Below are 27,621 nucleotides of genomic sequence, written 5' to 3'. Positions count from 1 at the left end.
TTAGACCAAACCCACCAATGATCCCATAAAATTCTTCAGTACGAGATTGTGGATTAAGACTATTCATTACCAGCCCTGGGAAGAGGTACACACTGGCAGAAGGAGAAAACAAGATCCCAGTTACCTGTTTTGGAACTAGAAGAGGGCAGTAAGAGCACTAAAACAGCACCTTCTCTCAGGAACTACCACTTTTATATTACAGTAGCAGCAAGACTTCATGAAATCATCCTGGCATCCCGCCAGGAGCTTGAAAGGCACAGCTCGTTTGCATAACCTGATTGTGTTTGTAATAAAACTCATTGTTTTGATTCTGGTGGTAGCGTCATGAAGCATTAATTTTAATTAGACCTGACACTGAAATCCGCTGATGAGTTTTGACTGGAGGTTGAGACAGGGAAATGGGGGAAGCACTTGGAGTTTGGCACCAGCAACAGGAGAAGGTGGTCATGGGTGTGCTACTTCGGAAGAGGTGAGTGAAGCAAAAGGTGAAAGGGAAAATTTAATCAGTCAGAACCATGCAGGGAGAGCTCAAGGCTTGGCAGCTGGAGCAGGAAAGGGCAGTCGAAAATTTCCTTTCTCTCCCTGACACTTCAGGGATGGAGTTGGTCCCAGAGCAAGGATTTTTGGCTAAGGCAGCAGTGAGTCTTAAATAACTCAGCAATGTTGAAATAGCCCCTTCTCATGACATTTAGATGACATACTATACCTTGAAGAGCCAATAGAAATTTCAGCTCCTACCACGCTACCCATTACTAGGGCTTTCTCCACAGAGTCCCATATTCTCAGGGGTCGTAACACAGGACCAGAGACTCAGTGGCATTTTGGAACTTTGCCTCTGAACACTCTTATTTTTAGGGATGTTAAATCCAGCCCAGTGTGCAATGCTGACGTTCACAATGTTTTAAGTTATTTGTTTTATATAACTTCAGTTCTCAGGATTAGTGATACATTATACCCCAACACACAACCCCAGAGTTTTACCTGTTGTGACTTTTAACACTGGTGAAAGCTGTAATTTTAGTATTAAGGAATTCAATATTAAGTCCACAGTAATAAAAATACCTTTTCAGATTGCAGGATAAAAGAAGACAGATGGGTTCTTAAACTGAAGTATCTCCACATGCATTTATAGAATATTCTGTGCAGTACAAAGCTTCATCCTGGCTTATACTGCAATAACTTTCCCATGTCAATATGTCCTTAACAGTATAAAATGAAGAATTTAGTAAGAGCAATTTTATGCAAACAGTAGAATGGCTTATTAGGAATTCTCTAATTATCCAGAATCCTTACAACTGCTTTCTGCCAGCATGTCCCCTCCTTGGTCCTCAGGACCACATATTTAAGTATAATGCTACTTCAAAGTCAAACTAGTCTGCCTCAATCTTTCATTCTCCCTCAACAAGGCCTCCTTCGTATTCCATTTCCAGGGACCATTAATTTCATATGAAAATCACAGTTGGCAAGACTAAAAATATAACTCAGAGCAATAGCTGATTGCTTTCAGGATCTCTGCAAATCTTTTAGATAACATTCTCAGACAGAAAAATCAAAGAAAAGAACAAGAAATCTTCAAAATGCTGCTTGACCAGAAAGTCAATTAACCTCTTTAGTGTAACTTTAGTTGACTACTATCCAGTGACCACGACTGGATAGCAATTTCAGCCCATTTGATATGTGGATATCAAAAGTCTTACTCACACTTAAGAACTTAGAGTGAAAAGGACAAAAAGTGGAGGAATTACTTTTGGCCACACCTGTTCTCCACAACAGCATTAATATTAGCACTCAAGAATGTTGCACCACCACTCTGTAAATTGTGAACCAAAATGTGCTGAAGTTGATGGAAAAAGTATTAATACTGAATACTGAAAGAAATGTGCCAGCAACTTACAGAGAATACAATTTTATATCAATTGCTGGTATCTCTCAGTGGAAAACACGCCAAAATTTCTCTGGTTCTCCAGGACCACTGGAACTTACAAGGTTTACTTGTAACTTACTGCCTTTTTCTGCCTTCTTCAAAGCTGGAAGCCAACCCTTCTAGGCCACTTCCCTTGTATTTAGCTGACTTTGTAGAAGACGATGTGCCTCTCATCAGCTCAAAACATGTTAACACTGCACCACTCATGACAGCTACAGAGGATTTCTGAAACCAAGGCAAAGGGTTACAGCACTGCCAAGCTATTAAAAAGATTACATCTCATCACAAAAGTGTAAGGACCCACTTTGTCCAGTTCCGCTTTCTGACTGCTCTATTGTTTCCTGTTTGTGCTTAAAGAGGCAGAGAAGTAGATTTTAAATGGTTGTTAAATATTTAGGTTAGATACTCTGACTGGTCTGGAAGAAAGTTGAAAGTCAGAATTTAAGTAATGCCTAATTTTAGTAGCAAGTGAAAACTTTCATAAAGAAACCATGTAACGCCTGGAACTGTAAAATACAACAGCCAGCTGAGAAAGACATATATCACGGTGGATTTTGTGTTCACTTTTTTTTTTTTTACCATCAATTTCTTAGGATAAGTGACTGAAGAACCACAGTCTTCAGGCCCTGCAAACCCACTCAAACTATCCAGGAAAAAAGCATTTCCCTGGACTGCGGCAGCTTTACACATGACATCATTTGCTTACAGAAGGCAAATACTTGCCAATTTTAAATAAAACAGCATTCAGTCTGTCAAAAACAGACAGATGTCTACAAGAGTGGCTATTCCTGTGTCTCCACACTAATTCATAGTGTTATACAAGCAGCTTCACACGGCTTGCAAGATCCTGCTAGAAGCAGACGAAAATGAGACTGCAGGATGTAATAACCTCGTTAGCTGGGACTGCTTCCTAAAAGGGAAAGCTTCCAAGCTTCCAAGTGCAGCATGTTAAGGGGTATGTTTTATTTCAAGTGATTTAACAGGAAATCTTATTGCTTCCAGTGCTGCTAAATACTAGCTCACCTATTGTGTCTACCCTCAAGATTAGTTTGTGTGCAGGTTTGTCACATGCCTGAGTAACCACTAACTGCTGGAAGAGCTGGAATAGCAATCACATTCCCAGAACCTTCAAGAAAGCCCAGCAAGGAACTGGGCTGATACACGAGGATTTGGTGAGTGGTTTTTCAAAAGGTGAACACATCCAAAAAAGCAACAGTAACATCACTTTTTAAATAAGCTATTAGCAAATTCTTTTTATTTTGAAGTCATAAACCAGTGTGATGACGTCTATTTTTCCCCAAAATAAACTGAAAAAGATGTACCATACTGAGCTAACATTTATTTGTTAAAAAAAAAAATTAAAACCTTAAATACCAGACTACAAGCAAGTGAACATTTCTACCAGAATAAATACCTCTCTTGACATTTCTGTTCATTTCTATAGTTCAATGGAACACTTTCACTGACTTCCTGAGGGGCACCAATTGGAGAAAGTTACTTCCATGAAAATCTAATAAAGAAAAAAACCTACCTTTTCTCTTACATCCTCTCCTATTACTCTGCTAGGAGATGCACTATACAAAAGAACATTTTAACTCAACAAAAATTATGGAAAATACAAATCTAGAAAATACTTTGGGGCTGCAAAATGAATACCACTAAACATGTCATTCATCCAGTTTTCTTCTTGGCTTTGATTTCACATTCAGGACTGAGAAATAACCACCCCTTTAAAGCTCTATAATTGTTTGCTGGATAAACCTAGAAATTACAAGCTTGTTTATAACAGAGTTAAAATCAGGTTCTCAAAAGTGCAAGTTGAGAGAAAAGCTATCTGATATCTCTGAAGCAGAGTGCAATGTTAGCAAGGGAAGAGCTGATGAGGTTGTAGCCCTTAGGGAGCAGAGAGAAGTAATTACCATCCATGAGATGCTGGGGTATGACATGGACATTATGAAAATTGTAGTGAGCCACAAATATTTCAATTTGGAAATGGTTTGGGGTTTCCCCAACAGCTTTTGGGCATGAAAACTACCCTTCAAGCCTAACATAAACAGTAGCAATAACCCTAAAAAAGGGTTCCTACTAATGTAGCCCAACTTATCTTAGATGACAACAATACAAGGAAAGTAGGTATTTCTGAGTGCTGCAGACACTCAGCAACAGATTTGCCTGTACAGGTTCATAAAATCTTGTTAGCAGCAGTCAAATGCTTCAGAGCTTACCTGTTTCTGTGCTGATGCTCCCATATGCACCTGGCAAAACTTGACTGCCTGTTCAAGTGCTGCTTCTTCATCCACCTGAACACAGAATCACAAGTAATGAAGCCACAATTACTTAGCTCATCTATAAATCTAATTAAATTGAGATGAAATACGGATGTAGAGCATGGAGGCAAGGGGGATAAGCAGCACTTCTGTGGCAGAAAGCTGACCTCAAGTTATTCAGAAGTATATATACAAAGATAAATACTCACACTAACATTTAGCATGAACAAATACCACATGACTGGTACTACAGCTCTAAAGTAATTTCAGAAATTTAGTTTCAAAACATGGAGGGTCCTAGTCCCCATCCCCAGCAATGGTCTTGTCAAGAGAATGGGGAAATGTTTATCTCCCCAAATTCTAAACAGATATAGGGCCAATTTCATACTGCTTGGTTTAGCAACTCCTGTTATCCTAAAACCATGTCTGAGGCCACACAGAGAAATGACAATTAATGATACAATACCTGCTTAATCAGCATGTACGTTTCAGACATGATCTTCTCAATTTTGCCCAGGTCATAGGCCATAACTTTCTGACCTTGCTGCCATACTCGATAAGCATCGAGCAGAAGTGTTTTTCCAGACTCCACATCCTCAAGTAATTTCCTCTTCCTGCTTGACCTCTGGACAGGTTCTTCTGTAGGTACTGCTTGAACTATTCCTTTAGCTGCCTGCTGCTGGTGTTTTGAGCTGATACTTAACTCTTCCAAAGAAAGTTCTGGAGTCCGGCTCTCTGGAGCTCTCTCCTTTGAGTTCCTGCCGGACTGCAGTCGGTCTGGCTCACTGTGTTTACATGAAGAATCAATTTTTTCAGGGTCATTGGAATAGCCATCAAGATCCATAGGTTCAACTGAACCAGGACCAGGAAGCTCTTTAATCTCCTTGTCATTTCTGTCTTCTTTTTCCAATATGTCCATAGCATTGGGAATTTGTCCCTGGGTCACTTCCTTTACTCCATTTTCAGTACTATGTACTACTCCATCTGATAAAACTGGCTTTTTGGGAAGGACATCTTTTCCCTCTTCAGCACTAGTTTTATTGGAGACGTCTGTTGTCATCCTTCCTATGGCAAGGTTAGAAGACTTGGAACTCTGATCTTCTGAAACCTTAATAAAAGAAGTCATTCTTTTCTGTTATCATTGAAATCAGAAAGCATTGGAGCACAGCTGTGACTACCATGAATACTGACAAGTACCTTTCATTACTGCTTCTGCTGAAGAAAAGGTATTTAATCTATGTTAATTCTTTTTTATTCCTCAATAATAATGAATCCAGGCCACAAGTCTTACAATTAGAAGTATTTTAATAAGTGAAAACACCACAAAGAAGTCAACAGCTCAGGCTGAACTGAAGCCACAATGTTTATTTTCCCTCACTACTTCAGCCCGTGCTAAGGGATCCAACTAAATGAAATAAAAGGTTTTAATAGCACAAAATTTTCTTCTAACATACTGAAATCAAAATCAAACCTGTTTCTTTTGGCAGCTGCAGATCAACCTCAAATTTAAGAATCTTTCCTTCGTTGTTCTTACATAACCTTCTTGTTAATAGATCAAGTAGGCAAAACCCTGCTATAGTATTTTAATTTTTGTACCTTTACTTTGGTGATGTTCCAAAGGTAGAAAACCTCAGTACATCATCTCTTCTTTCAAAAACTGATAATAATACAATTCTTCCATCCAGATTTATAAACAAACTATTTCATACACAGAGTTCCAGTGTTCTTGACGATGTTTTAATTTAATTTGTTAAACCTACAGTCAACTTGGAAAACCCTTAGGAACAAGCTCTTCCTTGAATATACTTACCAAGCAAAGCTCCAATATCCACATCCATTAACCTGGAAACTGATTACCTTTCTACATGACTTTTGAAAACAAGCTCTTCCTTGAATATACTTACCAAGCAAAGCTCCAATATCCACATCCATTAACCTGGAAACTGATTACCTTTCTACATGACTTTTGAAAACTAAATCTAGATTAAAATTATATGTAATAATGAGTGTGGTGCTGTCAAGGACTAGCAGTGAAAAGTGGCTAGGCATGTAACACCTAGTTGTCTGAGCTTGTTTTGCAAGAGAAATCCTAGTTCATTTTAAAAGGAAATTTCCTGGACACCCCACCTGAAAAAGAAGCTCTTGTATACTACATGTATCTACCAGTATTTGAAGTTTAAAGGACAGTCAGAGCAAACTTACTGCAATACATTTTCAAAAACTGTATTTGTTACTGAATTTCAAAACCAAAAAACAACAATGCTGGAAGAAAACTTTCTGTGTAGTGGCATATAAACAAAAGGTATTAGAAGGAAGTGCTTATAAATGAAGCCCTTCAGTCTCAGGAGATCTAAGGAATGAGTAAACTGAGCACTACAAAACCTAGTTACTAAATCACAACCATGAAGTGCACTACTCACCTGTGTGAGATCGTTGAGAGTGTCCTCCAGCACCTTCACTGTGAGCACAAAGGCTTGTTGGGCCAGAACCTGGCGATCTGCATCACGCAAGTACTTCCTGTGCCACAGCAAGAGAGAAGAAATGAAGTTAACTGCCAAAAGCTTGCAGGACTCTAACAGCAAGAACCAGGCCATTGAAAGAAAAACAAGAAAAAAAAGCAAATGCCAACACAACAACTTTAAAACAAGAAGAAAGCAAACAAAACACATACAGGTGCACTCTGAAATATAACAATATTGGAACATAACTCTTTAGCCCTGTTTCCCTCCACTTCTCCCCTCCCCACAAGCATCAGAGATGACACAAATGAAGCAGATGTCAGCACTGTCTACAAACAGAGGGAAGGGGAGAAATGGAAAAAGAAAACACCGAACAACCAAACCCAGAGCAACCAGACAACCAGATTGCTTGTATTGAGCCTTCTGTGCCCCTCAAATACTAGCTTTTTATTCAAACCCTTTTCTGAAAAAGAGTATTATAGTTACACAAAGCTATGTTGAACTCTCAGGTGATTTTCATGTTCTGGATAAAGTGTGCATATGAGATTAAGGACATCAGCAAATCCTCTCTCTTTGATTACATCACTTGCTTTTCAACCCAGGATTTTCAGAGCTAAAACATGGGTGTGCTAGTATCTTTTCTCCTGGTTAGTATTACAAAAAAATAACATTGTATCATTCACTCTATAGCTTCCATTAATTGACTAGAGCACAATAATTTCAGTGTATTGTGACACAATATTTTAGTCTGCTTTCAAGGAAAACACTTCCAGACGTCAATCCCACCTATTCAAGTTTGATGGAAAACTTAATTTCTATTTCAGAATTAGCTGGTTTTAATGAGAGGGCTACAAGTCAAGTAACTTTGAAGGGTACTATTTCAGTCAAAAGGCCAACATTTTTAATACATACATTTCCTCTGTATGATTTTAGGTTAAATTGGTAACTTTGTATCTTTGTCTTGTTTGAAAAGCAAACCATAAACATCTGACTCCTCATTAGTTTGGTAATAACTAAAACCTCCCTATTTTTAAAAATAGGGTTGTTCCAGGCATATACCAGACACACCCAGAATATCTGCATTTCTAAGTTCCTTGTAACGATTCCAGCTCACCATGGCTCGTACTGGCTGATCCAACATGTCAAATTACTTGTTTTTTGAATTCAGTCTAGACTTATAAATAACGTAATATTTTTAGTGCAGCTAGTGGGCTTGCTTAGGACAGAATTAAAACCTTCTATGGTCCAGTTCTTCTGATATGCTAAAAGTCAAAGTATTTTTGGCTTCAAGTTTGCTGAACAAGTGGTGACATATTCCCAGACACACCAAAGTCCATGCAAATTCACATGCACTCACACTCAAAAACACATGAAGAAACATTCAATGCCTCCAACTTATTGCCATCAATCATTCAAATTTCATTTCTTAAGCACTTGCCAGAGACCAATTTCAACATTTCCCACAGGGCAACCTACTAGAATTTTACCTCAGTTGCTTCAGTGTTTTCCTTGGATGTTTATTTTGGTCTTCCCATTGATACGAATCCGTATATAGCTCACATTAATAGCTTCTTTTTTCTTAAATAAGGTTAATGCAATTAAAATTAGATCACCCCTGAACAGGATAAGCTTTTTAAATAGCATCAGCTGCCAAGAGGCACATAACCATTGTTCAGTCCACCAAGGATTACAGGAAGGCAGGATGCTGGGCCATGACCTCCCGCACTGCACTCGGCTCTTATGCAAGAGTGAGCAGAGGGAGCACAAGCCAGGACACTCTGTTTCTCCAGTGACTCCCTCCACGTGACACAACACCTCTGTAAGCCTGTTAAGGCACCTCTCTGGCTGCTCTGAGTTTCAAGAGAAAAGCAGAGAAACGCTAGGCTATATTATAGAATAGTAATCCTGAGAAAAATCAACCACCATTCCACTATATTCCTGAGGGAATCTGTCTAAAGACTTTTTTCCTAAACAAAGAACAGCTTTAAATAAAATAGTCATACAGTGAACAAAATATATTCAAAGCTTTACAAAGTAATGGCTTAAAATAAATCTATCATACTTTCCCTGATCAGGGGTCCTCTGCAGCATAGATGAAACTTTGAGCAAGGTGTTGTAATCCTTTAGCTGTGACAGCACATTCAGCAGCAGGACAATCGAGCGGTTCATATGAGACGCAAAACTGCCCGGGCGGTCGATCTCATCCACGGGGATGCGCCAGATTCCCTGCAGAGAAAGGAAAAGAGGAAACCTTTAAAGAGGGATCCAACTGAAAAGGACAGAACCATGAAAATATGGGTCAGATTCTGCAGCATGTTGAATTTCACTGGGGGCCAGGGGAATAATGGACAGACAAAAGCTGTGGTCCCACAGACAGGGAGATATGGATTTGAAATCAACTGGTTCCTGCCAGTAGCAAAAGAGGAAGGCTCACAGAAGCACAGCACACCTTCTAAATATGCTTCTGAACTATGCCAAGAAAAAGCAAGCAAAGCCCAAATTATATTGTGCATTTTTCTTCAATGTCAATGAACATGCCTTCCTAAGCCAAAGCTCAGCTACCATAAAAAAATAAGGAGTAACCTAAAGTAGGTTTTCTTGGCCTGAAAGCTGTTACTCATACGCAGGTCACAGCAAGTTCCTATCTTCAAACAACTTGTTACTAAACTTCTCAGGAACTTGGTTAGTGCCTTGATATCATCAGTGTTCACTATGGACTAAACAGTCCAATAGGAAGAATCACATTCCTCAGCAGAATCCATTTTCCAGCAGCAGATTCAAATACTTGGGCATACATCCTGATCCTCCTAATTAAATTTCTGGGACAAGGGAATCTTTGGGGAGCAAGGCTTGAGACTGATAGGAAATATAATTTAATTAGGGTTAGTCAGCTCAGATTTTGCCATGTCTAATGAGTCTAACAAGACTATTTTCAGGTGCTTATTGTGAATGTTATTAGCACCCTGGTCAACCACACCTGAAAAATGAACTGCACATACTACCATGCCTGCATGCTAGGATGGGACTTACATTACAACCATTCACAAAAACTGCTGCTGCATCAGCGCAAATCCTTTCCTCATGCTTTACTTGGTTCTGAAGCTTTTCCTGTGGTAGCATTCTAAGATGAAAATCCTCTGATCATGTAAACAATTTTGTGACAAGGCAGGAAAGAATAGTCTCATTGATAGGAGTACCTGACTGAGAATGAGTTTGGCTTTCCAAACCTGTTCAGAGAGCAGGATATACAAATATTTACTGCTTTATCCTTGTTTAAAGGTCTTGCTTTGATTTGTTTAGCTTTACTTTCTGTGTGATCAAAACTCTTCAGAACTTAATACAAAGTGGAAGCAAAGAAAATGATTACAGCAATCACAAATGACATTTGACCAGAAAAGCAAATCCATAACCCCCTGTCTACAATGGATCCTTCCCCTGCATGTCTGCAGAGAATCTGCAGTTCTACTTCATAAGATGTATATGAACTTAGAAAAAAACCACAGAAATATCAGTGGTTTAATATCAGTGTTTTTGCATGGAAAACAATTACTTCAACTAGATATAATGCACTGACTAACCTGCCAAATTTTCTTGCTCTTGCTTTTCCTCATGCTCTCTACTCTTACTCCCCAGTGATCACAATAAAGCTGTTCTTCCTCTTTGCTCCCTGAAGCTTTCTTTAAAACCCTTTTTTGTAGCTTCCCTTTTCCAGAACGTACCTAAAACCATACCATGACCAACCCCCCAGGCACAACCATTGCTTCCTCCTATTCCCAACAACCAAAATCCACAAACACCTCCCACAGCCTGGTGGCCGAGAGCTCATCTGCTCAGGGAGCTCAGCAGCTCACAAGCACATACAGATCATGCAGGTTAACAGTTCTGTAAACCAGCACATACTTTATTTAAATAGAGATGCTTTTTCTTCCCCCAAACCATACAATGGCTTTCCTTTCAGGCTACAGATGAAACACACATTCTGGAGCTGCTATTTTTTGCTTTTCTGCACGTATGTAAACTGGGTTTCTGCCAAATCCTAAAACAAGTGAATGCCTCATAATGGCACCACATTGCAACAACCTACTTAGCCAATTTAACTACACAAAACAATTTATGGTCAACTTCAGTACACTGTAGGAGTGGAACAGTGCCAATGTGTAGGTAGGTTCCTGGTCTTTTTCAGCATTATCTCATCCTTCACTTGAATCAGGAGGATCACTTGGATCAGATACCGTATCTGGAATTAGTTGGAAATAATTTTGCAGCTCCTTCTCACATATCCTGTGTATACATTTTAATGCTACCTAGGAAATTACAATAATGTATTGGAACCATATGCAATGACAGAGTATAAAAACTGCATCCAGAAAGCCAGGAAAAAATCCCTCAGATAGAAACAAAGTTGTGTATTTTTGGAGAATGCTGCTCTCTTCCTACAACAGGGCACATTAGAAGAGTTTAAATTAAAACTTACATTAGGAGTGTTCAAATTTACTTTACCATTGCAATTGAAAAAGTAGGACTGATTTTACAAGGAAAGTCACTAACTTTTCATGTGTTGACTTGCAGCTTTATAAATGCAAAACAGCAACAGATAGGTGTCCAATGTTACATACCTGACTGTTCTACAGGCAGCCTCAAGCCAAAAGCAGACAGAAATCTGCCATCAGGAGTAAGAACAATCTTCATTCTATCGCTGTGATTTGATTAAGCAATATGCAAAACACTGATGTTAAAGTGAGTTTATCAGAATTTATTTCAAGAGTGATATTGAACTTTTAAGACTGCAATTTCAGTCAGAATCTAAAGAATATCTTGTTAAAAACTCTCCCAAAGAGAAGTTTAACTAAGCCCTTCAGGTATTAATTTTTCCTTTCTAAGTATCAATAAACTTCAGGTAGAATACTTCTGAATTCAGATCACACACTGCAACTCTTTTTAAGAAGCTGAATGTTTCGCTCCTTTTTTTTTTTAAACAAAGCTTAAGAAATATACAAATGCAAAGCTTGTAAAGATATAACAAAGGAGAAGACCCGAAGTGTTATTCAGTTTGACTAAAATTAAAATTTTTATTTTATCACTTGAAAATTGAGATTTGTTAGCGAAATATCTCTCTTGAAAGTACGCCCACAGAGGAGTGCAGATCCTTGTGACAACCATTTCCAGCTCTTGGAAAGGTTTTGTTACTGGTTATCACCACTCAGGGTACCTGACAAAATGGCTCCGGCTCTGGCCACTGAAAGAATTTTACATCCAACGCCTGCTCCTGTTTGCTGGCCACCATTCCCACTGCTGAAAGGTTCTCCTCCCTGCTGCCACAGCCAGCAGAGCTGTTTACACCAAACCAGAGGAAGGAGTGAGACGCTTCCAACAACTCCAAAATGCCTCTCAAGATCCAAAACATCAGGCTGCTCTCCATGCCTTCCTGGCAAAACAAACAGGCTGCAAGAGTGGGGGCGGGGGAAGCCTGACACATACTGCTAGGGAAAAATATATCTGGGAGCAGAAAATCCTGCAGAGAACTTAATACTGAATTTTACATTAAATACGAAACTGAATAATGGAGCCAGTCTACCATAATCTTGGTGACACTTGTACAATTCTTTTTCAGCTTGGAATTGCTGCTCTGCCTCCCCTTGCAGAATTGCAGGCTTGGGAGGAGGGTGAGCAGAAGAGGACGGTGCTGTGAGCAGAGCTGCAGCACTGTGGTACTTTCTAGTTCAGTCACTGAAAATAGAAAGGAAGGAAGTGTTTATTATTCCTGCACGCTGCTTACTCCAGAACTTTAGGGGAGGGGATTCCCTGGGGTTTAGGAATGCCTCTCTGAGGAGGAGAGGCTGACAGATCCCAGCAAACCCCAAACTTCCCTGGGGATGGCTGCTGCTGCCACGGCACAGCTCCAGGGTAAGCCATTTTCTAAGCAGAGATCAAACTTTACTCTCTCAGTGCTCCATGGCTTCACTTCTTAACGAAATGGAGAAATGCAAGTCATGCTTCAGATGGTCCAATATAACAAGCAAACACATAAAACCCACACTGCTACAAATAAAGACTTCCCATTACTTAACTCCCTCTTTTTTATCCTTTTTTTTTTCCAAGGGGTCCTGGAAGTTCAAGTTGCACTACATACAACAAACTGGATTCCAAGTGACCAAAGCAAAACCAAACACTTCTTCATTTGTCAGTCTCAGTAATGGCCTGTTAAGAGCCTTAAGTAAAAAAAAATAGGATTTAAATATTATTTTAAGATTGCTAGAAAGTATGACAAAACTAGAAAACTAACTAATGAAGTGGTGCAGGGAAGGCATCAATTAATAATGCAAAAACCTACACAGTATTTCAAAATCATGACGTTGAACTAAGCACAGCTGTATAATCCCTGGAAAGCACACACTTACCTAAACTTTAGAAAGTCTCTGCTTTAATACAAAGGTTAAGCACAACATACTGAAGTACCACTAGTTTTACTCATGCCCTGCCTTCTTAGTTACTTATATAATTTTAATGTCTTGCTCTGGGTGCCTGCAGAGGAAAGGGATGTGGTTCAAGCTGAACAGATTCAACACACAGGATCTGAGACTTCATTATTGCCAGCTAAGAAGGTACAGCACAAACCCCTGAAAATCCCCACTTCTTTCTGTAAGCATTGCTTTATTTAGTGCTCAAGTTGGAGAGTGTGTCTTTGCCTGACTCATGACTTCTGAGTGTAACCATTAAAACCACTGCCCCCTCCCCCATTCAGCAAATTACTAAACCACCTTTCCTCACCCAATCAACATGCTCCCATATCTCTCATTATTTTACTCTGTCACCTGATTTTGACTTTTCTTCTTTTCTACAGATAATTTTATTGTTTTTCTTCTGCAATTCCTCATTTCATCCACACTGCTACTCAGCATGTAATGGAACAATTCTGCCTCTGTGAACAGGAATGTGAGTGGGTACAAAAGTATTAAGGAAGGAAAGAAGCTATATTCAGAGTATTAAAACTATTATCTGCAGGGGCCTGTGTCATCAAGCAACCCTTGCTTACCTTAACTTAGCCAATTTCAGGAAAATCTTACCAACTTTTTCAAACTATAGTTATTAGATAGTACAGTAACAGAATATATATTAAAAAGTATGATAATAAATAAATTATATTTTACCAGCATGGAAAAGGAAACAGAAAAAAGGGCAAAACTGCAGCAACCTCCTTTCAATAAATCAAGAACAAGCAGGATTACAATTCCTAGTCTATAAGGCAAATACCGTCAATTCCTTATTTTCTTATCTTTTAAATACACACACACTTGGAAATGAACAAACAGCATGTATGCATTTTGAAAGAGCTGTGGAATTCTGTAACATTATTTTAGCATGACAGCACCATGAAAAAATACTGACAAATGGAAGTGCTCCACATGTTTCAATCGTCATATGCTGATAAAGAAACATAATGGACAATTTTCACCTCTTATTTCTCTCTTCAAATTACAATGTATTTGAGGAGTCTTAAATTTCAGACTTTTCAATTTCCAGAACAATCATTTTACAGTTGACTTGACATTAAATTGGTTGTAATCTGATGAAAAGAACACTCAAGCCACAACCACCTGGGAGACTGTGAGCATGGTCAGGGACATACACACAGGAGGCACGGAAAGGGAATGATTTCCTTGTTGCACAAGGAATTACATAAAACCAGAAATGCCTTGTTAAGATGAGTTACAAGTTCAGGTGGAACTAATGAAACAGAAACTGAGGCCTACAATGGTCTTTGCAGAGCTTTGGGTTTGGCCATTTGCCAGGCAGAATCGAGAGGTTTACATTCACCCGGTCAGGAGGCTTGAGGAGTTCTTACTCAGATGGTTCCCATGTACCATGTGATTTCACAACCATGTCAACAGAAAGTCACATCACTTTTTTTTTTTAAAGGGAAACAGCTAACTAGGCTGTAAGGAAAGGAAATAAAGAAACCGTTCTATTTCATGGCTGTGACAGAAAGAAAGACAAAGCAAGTAAGGAGGAACAACAGACCAGTCTCTTAAAGCCTGTTTTGAAGGTGCCATTCTGCTCAAACAATAACACAGCTGCATTCCCTCTGGAGCTCAGCACTAGTGTGCCTCAGGCAGACATCACCCACATGAAAATCCAGGAAACACAGGAGGTGTGTGCATAATGCATCATCCTCTGGATCACGGTGGGTGCTCCCCGCACTGCTTTTCCAGGTTAACACCAACAGTGCCGGGGCAGGATCTTTTTCCAGGGTGCTCAAAGAAAGAGTCCTCAGACTCCCTCTTGTTTAGTCCCTCATTTCTCTAACCTGCAAATCTGGGGTGCTAAAGCAAAGGTGGATTTGAAGATAAAGTTGTGGAACACCAATTCTTTTTCTTCCTTTTTTCTATTGCCAACATCAACAAAGGTTCCCTTTTGGGCAGCTGGACAACTTCTCAAGCTGGAAGGTCAGTTACTGATAAAAAGACTTTGGAACAAATTACTTAAGTATATTTATCATCTTTCCACTATAAGTTGCTCCCTTTTACCAACTGTATTCTAGGAAAGAGAGAAAAAGGGATTGGTTAGGAAAGGAATTAAATTACCAGCAGTTAAGTTTCATTCACTGTGTCTTGCAGACAATTTAGGGTTGCCAAAGGGATGCAGAAGAGCAGAAGTCATCTAGAGACTTAGGCACTTCCATCTAGTCAACAGAAAACACTGAGGGGTGTCTCCTCACCCATGTTGGAATTTCAGATTCTGCCTTTGTTACTTCAGCATCCTTTTTTGGGGTACATACTGGTTTTATGTCACCTCCCTGTCTGAAAGGGTTTGGAATTTTTTCTTTGGGAGGATATAAAGCACAGAAATCCAAAGAACACATACTGCTTCAAAATCTTCTAACATGCAAATAATTGTAGAAATTTAATGAAAGTGAATATGAAAGAATATGAAAGCCATGATGGGAAAACCCTTTACCAGAATTTTGAATTTCTTTAGACATTTCCTGGGGCCAAATGTGGGAAGACTTCTGTAAGTTCTATAAGAAGGCACCAAAATAAATGACTAGCAGGGCACACCTAGAGAGTGGGAGGGGTTCTGGTGTCATCTAATGGACCTTCCTTGTTATAAGAGGATTTTTCTGCTAAGAACTTTTCTGCTACAACCAGACTGTCTGGCATTAGATACAAATGGTACTCAAAGCTAATGAAACAAGCTTGATACAGTTCATCCATCAGCCTGGAAGTGGGCAGGCTTCTGCGTTATCCCCCTTAAGGCATAAGCAAACTCTCAATTTTGACATCATGTGGCATTAATCTAACTCTATATGTCTCTGATACAGACACACACATTTAATGGTACAACCCAGAAACCTTTTACAGAGGGAAAAAGGCATTTAGGGGATGTGGCTCACCTGAGCTATTATAGGCTCCACTTCACGATGAGATGAGTTACAAGCTAGAAACAACTATTTCCTTTCAATGCAAAGGATGACGACTAAGTCATAAAGGACGACAAAGGCTAGGGGACATAAATGACAAGTAGAAACTTTGCAAGCTAATTCTGGTGTCTACCAGTGGGAAGCCAAGGCTGAGCTCCACCATTCAGTCTTACTCCTAAAGGAGGTGCTGCACAACCAGAGAATTGGGGTTAACACAAAGCAGAGAGAAGCTGTTGCTTCCCAGTGAAGGTCAAGTTTAAGGATTGAGATCTTTTTCACCCAGACCCCAACACTTCTGTCACTATAGTGACTCTCCCCATTTCCCCACAGGTTCAAAGTAAACAGCCAGTAGCGTACATGCACTGTAATTGGTATTATTTGGTGGAAGGAAGGTTACCTGGGGATCCCACCTGGAGTACTGTGTCCAGCTCTGGGGTCCTTAGCACAGGGAAGACATGGACCCACTGAAGTGGGGCCAGAGGAGGCCACAAAGATGATCAGAGGGCTGGAGCACCTCTCCTATGAGGAAAGGCTAGGACAGGTGGGGTTGTTCAGCCTGGAGAACACAGGCTCACAAAGGCCTCATAGTGGCCTTTCAATACTTAAAGGAAGACTATAAGAAAAATGGGGACAAACGTTTTAGCAGGGTCTGTCACAATAGGACAAGAGGCAATGGTTTTAAATTAAAGAAGGGTTGATCTGGATTAGATATAACAAAAAGCTTATTTCACAGTGAAGGAGGCAAAAAGACTGGCACAGACTGCCCAGAACAGTGGTGGATGCTCCATCCCTGGAAACATCCATGGTCAGATTGTACAGGGCTTGGAACAGCCTCATCTGATTAAAGATGTCTCTGTTCTTTGCAGGAGATTTGGACTGGGTGACCTTTAAAAGTCTCTTACAACTCAAACTATTCTGTGATTCTACACTTCTATGATTTTATCTCAGCCTAATTTTAAGAAAATTGAAAATTGCTTCAGAACACAGAACTATCAGCTATCATTTCTGACTACATCTTGTAGCACTCAAAAATAGTGCACCTGGCACAGAGCATTACTAAGGTTATTCTGACAACACGCCTGCCTTAAAAGACTGCATGGGCAGTACAGCATAACAGAGCCTCCATCATCTAGTGCAACATATACAATACTAGCAAGAAAAGGAGGACAAGAACTTCATGACATTAAGAGCTATGCTAATTGTTGAGATTCAGCACACTGTTAGTGTAGAATTAAGAGTTGTTCAGAGTTTTTCCATGTTGAAACACTGCAGTAAGGGTCTTCTTCTTTTACAGGATGTCACTTTCTACTATTTCAGTAGGCTTGAAGGCTTTGAAGAAACACATTTTCGCCTACTTAAATACCAAGTTTTAGATGTAAATTACTGATTATCCAATACATAAAGACTCACTGATTTTGAATATTTTAAACTAGGCTGTCAGAGTGCTAAAAAGTTATTTTACCAAAATACTCCAATTTTTATGCCAACACAAACTGGTCTTCAATCCTACATCCCATGCTTTTCAACAAACAAAATGCTTAACTGCCCACTCCCACCCAACAGCTGACACCCAGCATCCCTGCACTGACAGCACATAGTGTCTTTCAGCTTTTAGACTCTCTTCTACATAATGACACACAGAGCAAAATATCAAGATGAGAGTCTATAAAATCCCAGTGTTTGCAAAATATTTCAGCATGTTCATACAATGCTTAGAAAAACATCATCCACCTTTATATTTTACATCTATATCACCATGTTAGACTCAAAATCTCAGAAAATATCAAAAGCTAGATGGTTAGATCAGGAGCACAGAGGAAATGCTATCATTTCAGAAAAGAATACTGATCAAGCACTCAGTGTTCTTTCTTGTCAGTACCAAATCACTAGAATACATGGCATTAGGAGGTCCTGCTGAAAGAGGTCTTTGAGCCTGAAGGAACACAAATCAAAAGGTCCAGAGAATGCTTGCTACTAATTTCCATCACAATTTTTGGAAACAGAAAACCCTCTATAGCAGCATCACATAGCAGCTCAGAAAATACAACCAAGTGATGATCTTTAAAACCAGTGGAGAAGAGACCTCACTGTAATTTTATCTTGATACAAAATTACATCTTCATAAAAGTTACTTAGAAACATTTTCCTTAAAATACCTGATAGCTAAGATGCATCTTTCAGACAAACACTTTTATCTCAGAGTACTGTGAGTGACCAGGCAGCCACATCACCTAACTTCGGGACTTTTCAAAAGAGTACATTTTTCATCAGTGACCTGGTCTCTCAGCTGACCCTAGTAAGTAAGAAAAAGAAAGCATGTTCAAGGTGACACAACAGAAAATCTGATTTGTATACTGTACATACTGAAACTTGGTCAGAAAAACGCCACGTCATTACTTGGAAGTGACAAATTCATATGTAACAACTACTCTGGTTGGGTACTGGCAATTTTCTTTAAAGCAATTATGACCTTAGATTCATGTTCAGTAGTTTATAAGCCACAGATTTCAAAACACACATAGGTAGGGGGTTTTGCAGCTTATTTAAGAACAAATCAAGATTATGAAAAAAGCTAGTAAACTTCACTGAATAGACTGTGAAGATATTTGCAAAAATTAAGAGAGCTTGATATTGGACCTTAATGAAGAACTTCCATTAATCATCATTTCAGTACTTTTAACAGCATGAATATAAGCACGCACTACCAACCTGGATGTAAAATAAAATGCAATACATACCAGGAACAGTACTAAAAAAAATAAACTCAACTGTTCACTATTGGAAAACACTTTTGGAAAGTGACAAGAATGGCATGTTCCATGACAGGCTGGTATTTTAGTATGTGCACACAATCTGGAAGCACAGAGAAATACTTGAATCTTTTGTCAGTGTTGAGAAGAAAAAAAGCAATGGAAAGCTGAAGGGAACAAAAATTTAAACACCTCTAGTGTTCTGACAGAGGTAAAGTGACAGCAGAAGCTAGCAGAAAAGCCTTTTAGACCAGAATCCTGTAAGATCTAACTAGGGCTCCCTATCCCTTTTTCTAATGCCAGTTCTAGAAAGACATGTATTTGTAAACACATGACTTAATTCATATTTGAAGGTCACAGCTCTGTCTGAGGTTTCATACTGGCTTAGGAATGACAGAAGTATACATCCTGGATTTCAAACAGTTTGTCAGCTAAAGTTGAGGGCAGGAAGCAGCTTATTTGAAATAGGTAGGAAGAAACAAACATCCCATCATAGTGGTTATGAACCAGAAAAAGGCATATGCAGTGGTAAAGCCTTGGAGAAGACATACTCCTCTCCAACAACTAAAGCTCTACATGAGTTTGCACATTTCATCCTCAACAATTAAGTGCCTTGAATTAAGCCATTAGGAGCTGACAAGTAATTAATTTCATTATCTCTTTCCCCCACACACACTACAGCAGCATCCACAGAACACTTCCCTTCTCTGTCCAGCAAGTGGAGGCCCTGAAGGAATCCTGACGGCTATAAAAGGTAAAAAAATCTCTTTCTGTTATGCACCCCACAGCTAATCTCAAGTATTTTTTCTACTCTGATACAGGAATTCATGAAACAAAAGAGAATTTCATTAACTCTTTTTCCAGTATTTTACCTTTTTTTTTTTTGAGGGGAGGACATGCGTGTGTGTTAACACCTAATGCTGTCTTGCTTTCAGGCACTCCCAGGGCTTCCTCAGAAAAACAAAAGCAGTTCTTTATCCAGTTGTAAGAGTTAGTGGAAATGCCTAACTCAAGTAAACATTTAGGCAGCAGCCTGCCTAGCACCCCAACTAAAGTTGACTGATCTTTGATAACACCAGAGGAACAAGACATTGCAGGGAAGCAATAATTCAATTACCCTATTTACAGTAACATAAATCACAATATACACAGGGGAGCTTCAATATTCAACCAGCAGTAATACTAGAACAGCTTAATCTAACACAAGGCATGGCAGTGTCTCAGCTCAGCAGAAGACAGGGTGCAGTCTGCTGGTGTTTGATTTCAGTGATACAGTAAGATAGAAATTATTTGAGAACAACCAGAGTAATTATTGAGGGGGAGGAGGAGTTAGGAAGGACTCAACATTTAGAGTATTTCAGATTCCAATAAAGATGCTAAAACCACACAACAGTCCTATTACTGAAAACAGTATCTGGGTATTCAAGATGTCAACCTGAATATGCTCCAATAGAAAAGACACAACTTGCAGCTCCCTGGGTAATAAAAACCTCTACAGCATATGCTTTAATTCCTAGATCTGCTTCATGCAAAATGCCCCCAGCACACTTAAAAATCTGCCATTGCACAAATAAACAGAGGCTGCAGTAAATTAAAAAAATAGAGACATGGAGCTGCCACAGCCAATGCCGCAAACAGCATGTGGCACTTGCTTTATGCACAACACCAGAATTTACTGCAATTAAGACATACGTTCTAAAATTATAAACATGTGACCAGACAAAGCGGACTGGTTTTAACAAACTGCTAATTAAATTGGAATCCTCTTATCCTCTCTCTCTCTCTCTTTAGCTGAATGAAGCAGCAACTGTTACAGCATAGTAGCTCATGCAAAATAGACGCTGAACAACAGGCTTTCCTGTTAGGTCACCGTTAAGCGGGGGAATCTCCCGTGTGCGCCTGGCTCTCGTAGCAGAGCAGGGAGCGCACAGCAGAGAGCACAGCTGGGCTGCTCTGTGCCACACTGGATTCTTAGAGACCTACCGGCTCTTTGCTCTTCCACACATGAAAGCCGCCCCTCGCAAGCTTTAGGGCTGGATTGAAAACGAGGGTGCTAAGTAATTCATCCCACCCAGGGGGTGGAGGAAGGAGAAATCCCAAACAATACAGACCGAATCAAACAAAAATCCCTCACCCTTTCGTCCCCCCTTCCAAACTTCTCTCGACTCCTCCGTTTCCCATCGCCCTCAAGATTTTCCTGTGCAGCAAAGCAGCTCTGTTCAGCCTCTAACCGCAGGCGAACCGAACTAATGAAATAAGTATTTCCCAACCACGACGGCAAATGTCATCAGATCTCATCTCCCTCCCTCCAGCTCGGAGCTGGGATGAGCGCAGCGGCGCCCGCAGCCCGCCCAGCACCGGGGAAGGGATTCCCCGCAGGTCACGGCCAGCTGCTCGGGAGCCTTTGAGTACCCGCGGGCGAGCGGAACGGGAAAGGGCAAAGGCACGGGGCACTGAGGAACGCCCTACAGCGCAGGGGGGCCGGCAGCTGTCCGTGCTGCCGCGGACAGAGAGACCGAACTTCCACCAGCACCGCATCTCTCCCCGCCGGAGCCCCCCGGCCTCCCCGCGGGGCATCACCCGCAGCCCGGCGCGCTCCCCACCGGCCCCGGGCTCCCCGCGCAGCGGTGGGAGTGTGTGCGCGGGGGAAGTTCCCCCCGAGCCGAGCCGAGCCGCCCCCCGCACTCACCATCACCGAGGCGCGGGCTGGCTCCGCCGGAGTTCCCCGGCGGCCGCGGAGCCGGAGCGCGCCCGCCCCCGCCCGGGCCCCCGCGCCGCCCCCGCGCCCCCACCTGACCGCCCCCGCCCGGCTCACACTTCCTCTCGCACCGGAGTTGCCCGAGCCCTGGAAGCCGCATACCTCGGATTTCCTGCCGCCGCGGATAGTTATTTATTTTATTTCTCCCTCTTTCTTCGCCGCCGGGAGGCTGCGGGCCGGGGCCGGCCGTGCCTGACAAGAGGATGTCGGTGCCGGTTACCGCCGAGCCTGGCTCGCAGCCATCCCGCTTAGGGCAGCGGAGCGAACAGCTGCCGCTGTCGGTTCGCGAGCATTAATAAAAACCAGTTATCTGCTCCCACCTGTCCGCCAAACCTTCCCGAAATATTCCCTGACCCAGTTTAACCCCGCGAGTGCCGCTTCGCCGCCCTTCACCTCGCCGCCACCGAAGGCCCGTTCGTGACCTATTTTTCCCCGGCGCGGCCGGCTCGCTGCTGTGCCAGCAGCGCCGAGGCGGCGGGGCCCGCCGGGATGCTCGAAGCGGCGGAGCGCGGCCGCCCGCCACCGGCCGCCTCCCCGCCGCAGCTGCCGCCATGGCCGGGCGCGGGGCCGCCCCCGCAGGCGGCACAGCCCGCACCGCTGTGCGCTCGCCCCCGCGGGGCCACACCGCAGCTCCCCCGCACGGCACCGACACGCGGCGCGGCAGCCTCGGGCACCATTCCCCCGTGCTGCCGCTGTCACATCGTCCCCTCCGCGGCTCCTGCGGTACCAGGGGGTGCTGCCGGTACCGTTCTCGCACCAGCCCTTTGGCAGTTCTTTCATTACATCCTTCTGCCTTTCTCAAACTATTTGAACTGAAAAACAAAGGTCTCCTCTTGTCCTTTCCCCCGACTTCCCTCTCCAACTTTTGATGATTTCGTTCAATCCTACATATTAACAGACCCGAAACGTGTGCCAGTCCACTGCCAACCTCAATCCATGTAATCCTGCCTCACAAACTCACTGATACATCTTTCTCAATCTCAGCTTAGCACAGCTAAACTCATCTTCTTTTCCCAGCCACTGATCCAGGCTCTGATCCAGATTACCTTCATCTCAGAAATTTAAACATTTTATCTTTACTTGCTCCTTTCTCTCACTTCTGCAAGCAGGGCAATTGCTCTGACCTCTTCCTTGCCTTTCTAAGCATCACAAGGACCTCGGTTTGGTTTGTTTTTTCCCTTCTCCCACTTACTAGGATTATTCTGAAGTGCTCAAAATCCATCCTGTTTACTAACACCTCAGGTTTAATACCTTGCTGCACAACTGCAACGCTCCCCACACACTAGGCAGAAGTCAGGTCCTAACGTTATCTTCCTTTCCCATCACTTTAGCCACTTTTTACCCATCTTTTCTTCATTTTCCTCTTTTCTTAGCACAGCAGTTCAAGGATTCTCACACTGAAAGCCCTATACACCTTGCCACTTCCTAATTATTTGCCTATTTCATATATATACACACACATACTTCTATGCTTAACAGCATCTGGAAAATACAGCTAAAGAATAATTTAGCTATCCTATTTATCTATTATAAAATTATATTAATCAACAATTCCCTGCATCTATGTCTCCACTTAAACTGTAAGAGACAGTTTTTTTTGGTTTAAAGCTAAGATTTCACTATGGGCATTACCACTTTCTAAACTAATCCATGTCTTCATTGCCTCTCACATCGTTTCACCAAAGGCAGTAACAAATTCTGTATTGATTAACAACACGGTTTCAGCACTACCACCTCAAAAATCTATTAACCTTTACTCTTTTGACTGCATAACATGGATTTACATTTTAAATAAAGAACTCAAATTAATACTTACTTTCTATGTATTCATGCAAATAGGCTTCTTTCTGACCTGCCCTTTTTCATCTGCTCCTTTAGTCACAGCAGAGCTCCTATCTCCCCTATTACACTGGGGCTTTTTCCCATGTATTGTCATTTTTTATGCAAATTAAGTAGTTGGTGTACCTGGAATTAAATACATTGTTGGCGTTCACTAGATTTGAAATTGTCTCTTTATCTTTAAAGTTTAAAAAGATATGTTTTTCACCATATACTATCTTTGATTCTGTCCAATTCCAAAGGTTTCATATTAATTTCTTTTGTCTCTCTGACCGGCATTTTCATTAATCACCATGGTATTTCCCATGTTTGCATTGCAGACTCCTACAGCATACATTAGTCAGTTGTCTGAACCATCATAAGCAGAATGAATTTTGCAGTATTTCCACGTGCAGGTGTATATAATTTATGGTGCTACTGAGCAAAATAATCCCAAATTAGTTACCTAAGGTAAAAAATACATCTGCTCAATGAAGGGTAATTGGCATCCCCTGTACCTGTGGGAAGCAACAACATACCACAGGATTTCCACATTCTGGATATGGGACATGTTACAGAGATGCTCCAGACTCAAGAGGATTGTGAAAAAAAAAAAAGGATAAAACTACCTGGTGCTCACAGAAAGGGACTAAACCTTTGGTGCTCATATCAGAAATGTCCTTGAGTTATTCCCAGACACCCACACACATGCCCCTAAGCTGTAGCCCTGGTTCAGGCAGTCCTGCTCCCAGCGCTGCCTGCTCCAGGCTCCTGCAGAGGATGGCTGGCACCATCCCGCCGGCATTCTTGGCTTAATACCACATAAAATCAAAGGCCTTTTCACTCATTACTTTTATACAGCACAGTATTTGGGACACTGTTTAAGTCTTCTGGCTGATTAGGGGTAAAAGATGATGAACTATTTTCTTGTTTTATTAGTTGGAGACACTGTGCAAATGAGGGCTGGAGAAACAGCTAACATCTACTGCCTTTTAAGCTTAATTTAGGTGATATAGGAGCAAAACAATGCGGCTTTATGCATTTTGGCAAGGAAAGATGGATGGGAAAAAGACTGACAGAGCAATTGCAGGGAACTTGAAACATGCCCAGAGTCAACAAGATGACCTAACATTTGTCCTTTTAAAAATAAATACTCAGAATGAATAGTTTCAGCTCAGCAAACCATCTCTGAGAAAGAAAAACAATCATCCTAGGTGCAACTGGTAATCCTCAAAGATCATGTCCTATACTTGTCTTTTGGTTATGGGAAAGGAGGAGTGCAAAGCACTATTCCAGACCATTAAAACTGACAAGTTTGTATTCCACACCGTGTCTCCTACTTTGAGTCTCATTTAAATGTTTTTGTTTTAAAATCTTCAGATCTTCAAATCAATAACCATCAGAAAAAGTCTGATGAACACCTCAGCCAGAATTACCTACAGGATGTGAGCTCTACCACATGATCTCCACTGCCACAACACTAGGAGCCAGATGGAACTGATTTTACACTTCTGCACACTGGGATTTCTCCATGAAATGTTCTAGGGTGAATAATGAGTGTTCAGAAAGATTGCAGGCCTCTCTGCACTGCTGAGATAAGGGTGCCAGCTTTCCTTGCAGACATAGCACATGAGTTTGTTAAGGTCATTTGAAATTCTGTTCCATTTTCAAATGGTTTTCTTCAGTTTAATATAAATCCTAGCATGAACTCTATTTCCACTTAGCAGAAGTAGATTTCACTTCTTGTTTTTAAGGAAGTAGGACATTGTTTTCACTTATAGATGACTTTTTTTTCCCTTGTAGAGATAAGAGTAAGCTCAAGTTTCCAGTGCAGTGCAAGTCCTACAGGAACTAGAAAGTATTATTCCTCCAGCAGTGGTATTTGCCTCCTTAAACTCAGGTATTTTCAATCTTGAGAACAGTCAGATAACAATAGCCACCAGATTGAAATATTTGCCTTGAAACTCCTGTCTAATTCAGAGTGGCAAATTTTGTAATCTTATATAAGTATTTTCCAGGAAAATTTCTCTTTTCCATCAGCGCTGGAACGGAATTTGATATAATTTTATACCTGCAAAACATACTCAAGGACACCAATTTCTACAGATAAAGCTATTACTTTGGGAATTTCATATGGACCATATGCTGTCTGTTTAGAGACAATATAAAATCAAATTATTTGTCTACATAGTACATTTGAACTGTTGTTCTCAAAAGAGCAAATGGAAGAAGCAAGCATAAGTGCAAATGAAAAAATGTGAGAGGAGTATGGCAAAAGGTAGCAATAGGAATAAACAAAGCTGAAAGGAGATTTGGAACAGAAATCTGCAGTTCATCATCTTGCTGTCTTCACCTTGCTGCCCACATACTTAAAAGACTTCCGATTCAGATTCATCTCCTGGTGGGCCTTTCATTTTGTCAGCTCCAGTCTGCCGCTGGAGACAGCTCTCACACAGAAGTTTTCAGGGAGAAAGACACTTTGCTTTGCTTTGCTTTACCTTATCGATTTGAGAACATACAGAGGCAGGGAATTTTATTCTGGCTCAATTATCCACAAAAAGCAAGCAGAGACTTGTCAGATTTTGAAGGGAGAAAAGTGACATATTGAGAAGACAGTGACAAAATAACCCAGAAAATAAGCCTACATGGGAATGGTTTACCTGTCTACACTGTCACAGTGCTGCTCAGCCCAGAAAACAGTGTCTGTGGCTTCTAGCAAAGATCTCAGGAAGAGAGCAGTACTCACTGACTACTAATTTACAAAGAAGAAACCCACTCTTCTGCTTAAAATTATTTCTCTCACACTTTGTCAGCAGGGTCACATTGAGTGATTGTCTAAATCTTAGACTGAGGACTGCCTGGGCAGGAAATGTGTAAGGCAGTTAAGTCCTGTCTGTATGTCTCCTCCTTCTTCCCTAATACAAATCCTTTTGCTTTCCAAGTAAGGACCCACTTGGCTTGGGTGCCAAGTGGCACAACCTGAAATAATAACTTTTATGGCACAGGAGTTGTGTATTTCTGAATGTCAGCAAGGACAACTGACTTTTCTGAAATTTCACATTAAGACACAAGCAATCAACACTGTGGTTTTGGTAAAATTGTTCACTTGAAATTCTGCAACACAACCTAGCAATGCTGAGAACCAAAGCCTATTTCCTGATCCAGACTCCCTCCAGCTGGAACACACTCACTGCTGTTAATTTAAATTTCAATCAGTGTTTAATACTTTTACACCTCAGTGTTCTGTTTACAAACTATACAGAATATTGATTATTTGCTCATGAAATTTAAAAATTGAAAAGAAGTCTTTTTAAGAAAACATTTACTAAAAGCTCAAGCTTCCAAAATCTCTTTGTTTGAAATAAGCTTAACTTTCAGAAAATGTCTGTGTACATAGTTGCATGTTTTATCTGAAACATTAAAAAATGTGAAGTCTTATTTTTGTTGGTCTTGAAACTAATGTTCTCTTTAGTATAAATAATTCAGAAAAAATACTTTTGCTTTATTATTAATTGGGGAAAAAATGACAATGAAAATACCCTGACCTAAAACCTGCTGAGAAGTAAGTAATTTTCAGGGAGACCTTTAGTACAGAGCTGTCAGTCTAAGGGCAAACAAAGCCATATGTTTTTCTTTCAAGCCTGTTTGAAAAACTACTGCGTTACAGGCATGAAAACAGCACCTTTATGTGTCACTAAATACATTTTTTAAGGATTAAGTTTATCCCATTGTCAGTATTTCAGCTTACAAAGTATTTGGAATGTGCATTTCATTTCAATACTTCCATTCCCTTTATGAGTATTTTCTCCCATGCTACCAAGAAAATACCTTTGAAATAGTTGCACTGCATTCACATCAGGAATCCCATCTTCATTATCCAACTACACCAGTCTGCAAACCCTACTTCTCTTTAGAATCTGATTTATGGTTCTATTTAAGTTTTTTTTAACACTGAATCTGCCACAAGCTGTGACACACATGGATTACAAACATAAAATATGTACTCTGTATTAAGCAGATCAGCCAGGACAGAAGGCAGTGTTGAAGTGTCACACAGTTTGGGATGGTTACACACCGCCATGCATGAGCTGCATGGACATAAAGGCCTGGCCTATCTTCAGGTTTATCCAGATTTTTCCCACTGGAAATACTTTAGTTACTTCAGGATCAGTATCACTGAAATAACTGGAGCTCAGTGATTCTGAAATGCTGTAATTGAGTTATACT

At 40.8% G+C, this 27,621-nt stretch overlaps 1 protein-coding gene across 7 annotated transcripts in view; it reads right to left on the bottom strand.

Moving 5' to 3' along the window:
* The window catches only part of CABIN1 (calcineurin binding protein 1), a 104,642-nt gene that overhangs the window by 20,351 nt on the left and 56,670 nt on the right, over positions 1-27,621 (bottom strand). For 6 of the 7 annotated variants that reach the window (XM_085075938.1, XM_085075937.1, XM_085075943.1 and 3 more), the window contains 4 exons: positions 8,713-8,876; positions 6,612-6,708; positions 4,658-5,299; positions 4,150-4,224 (listed from right to left, as the gene is read on the bottom strand). In XM_085075938.1, coding sequence (XP_084932064.1) covers positions 4,150-4,224; positions 4,658-5,299; positions 6,612-6,708; positions 8,713-8,876 — 978 coding nt within the window. Of the gene's footprint in view, positions 1-3,307; positions 3,395-4,149; positions 4,225-4,657; positions 5,300-6,611; positions 6,709-8,712; positions 8,877-27,621 lie in introns of those variants that run through there. The other variant, XM_085075944.1, reaches the window with a different exon arrangement.

This window comes from Lichenostomus cassidix, chromosome 15 (assembly GCF_008360975.1).
Source record: "Lichenostomus cassidix isolate B80296 chromosome 15, HeHo_3.0, whole genome shotgun sequence".
Lineage (NCBI taxonomy): Eukaryota > Metazoa > Chordata > Aves > Passeriformes > Meliphagidae > Lichenostomus > Lichenostomus cassidix.
The sequence above is the reverse complement of the archived record's forward strand: the minus strand, read 5'-3'. Positions and strand labels throughout refer to the sequence as shown.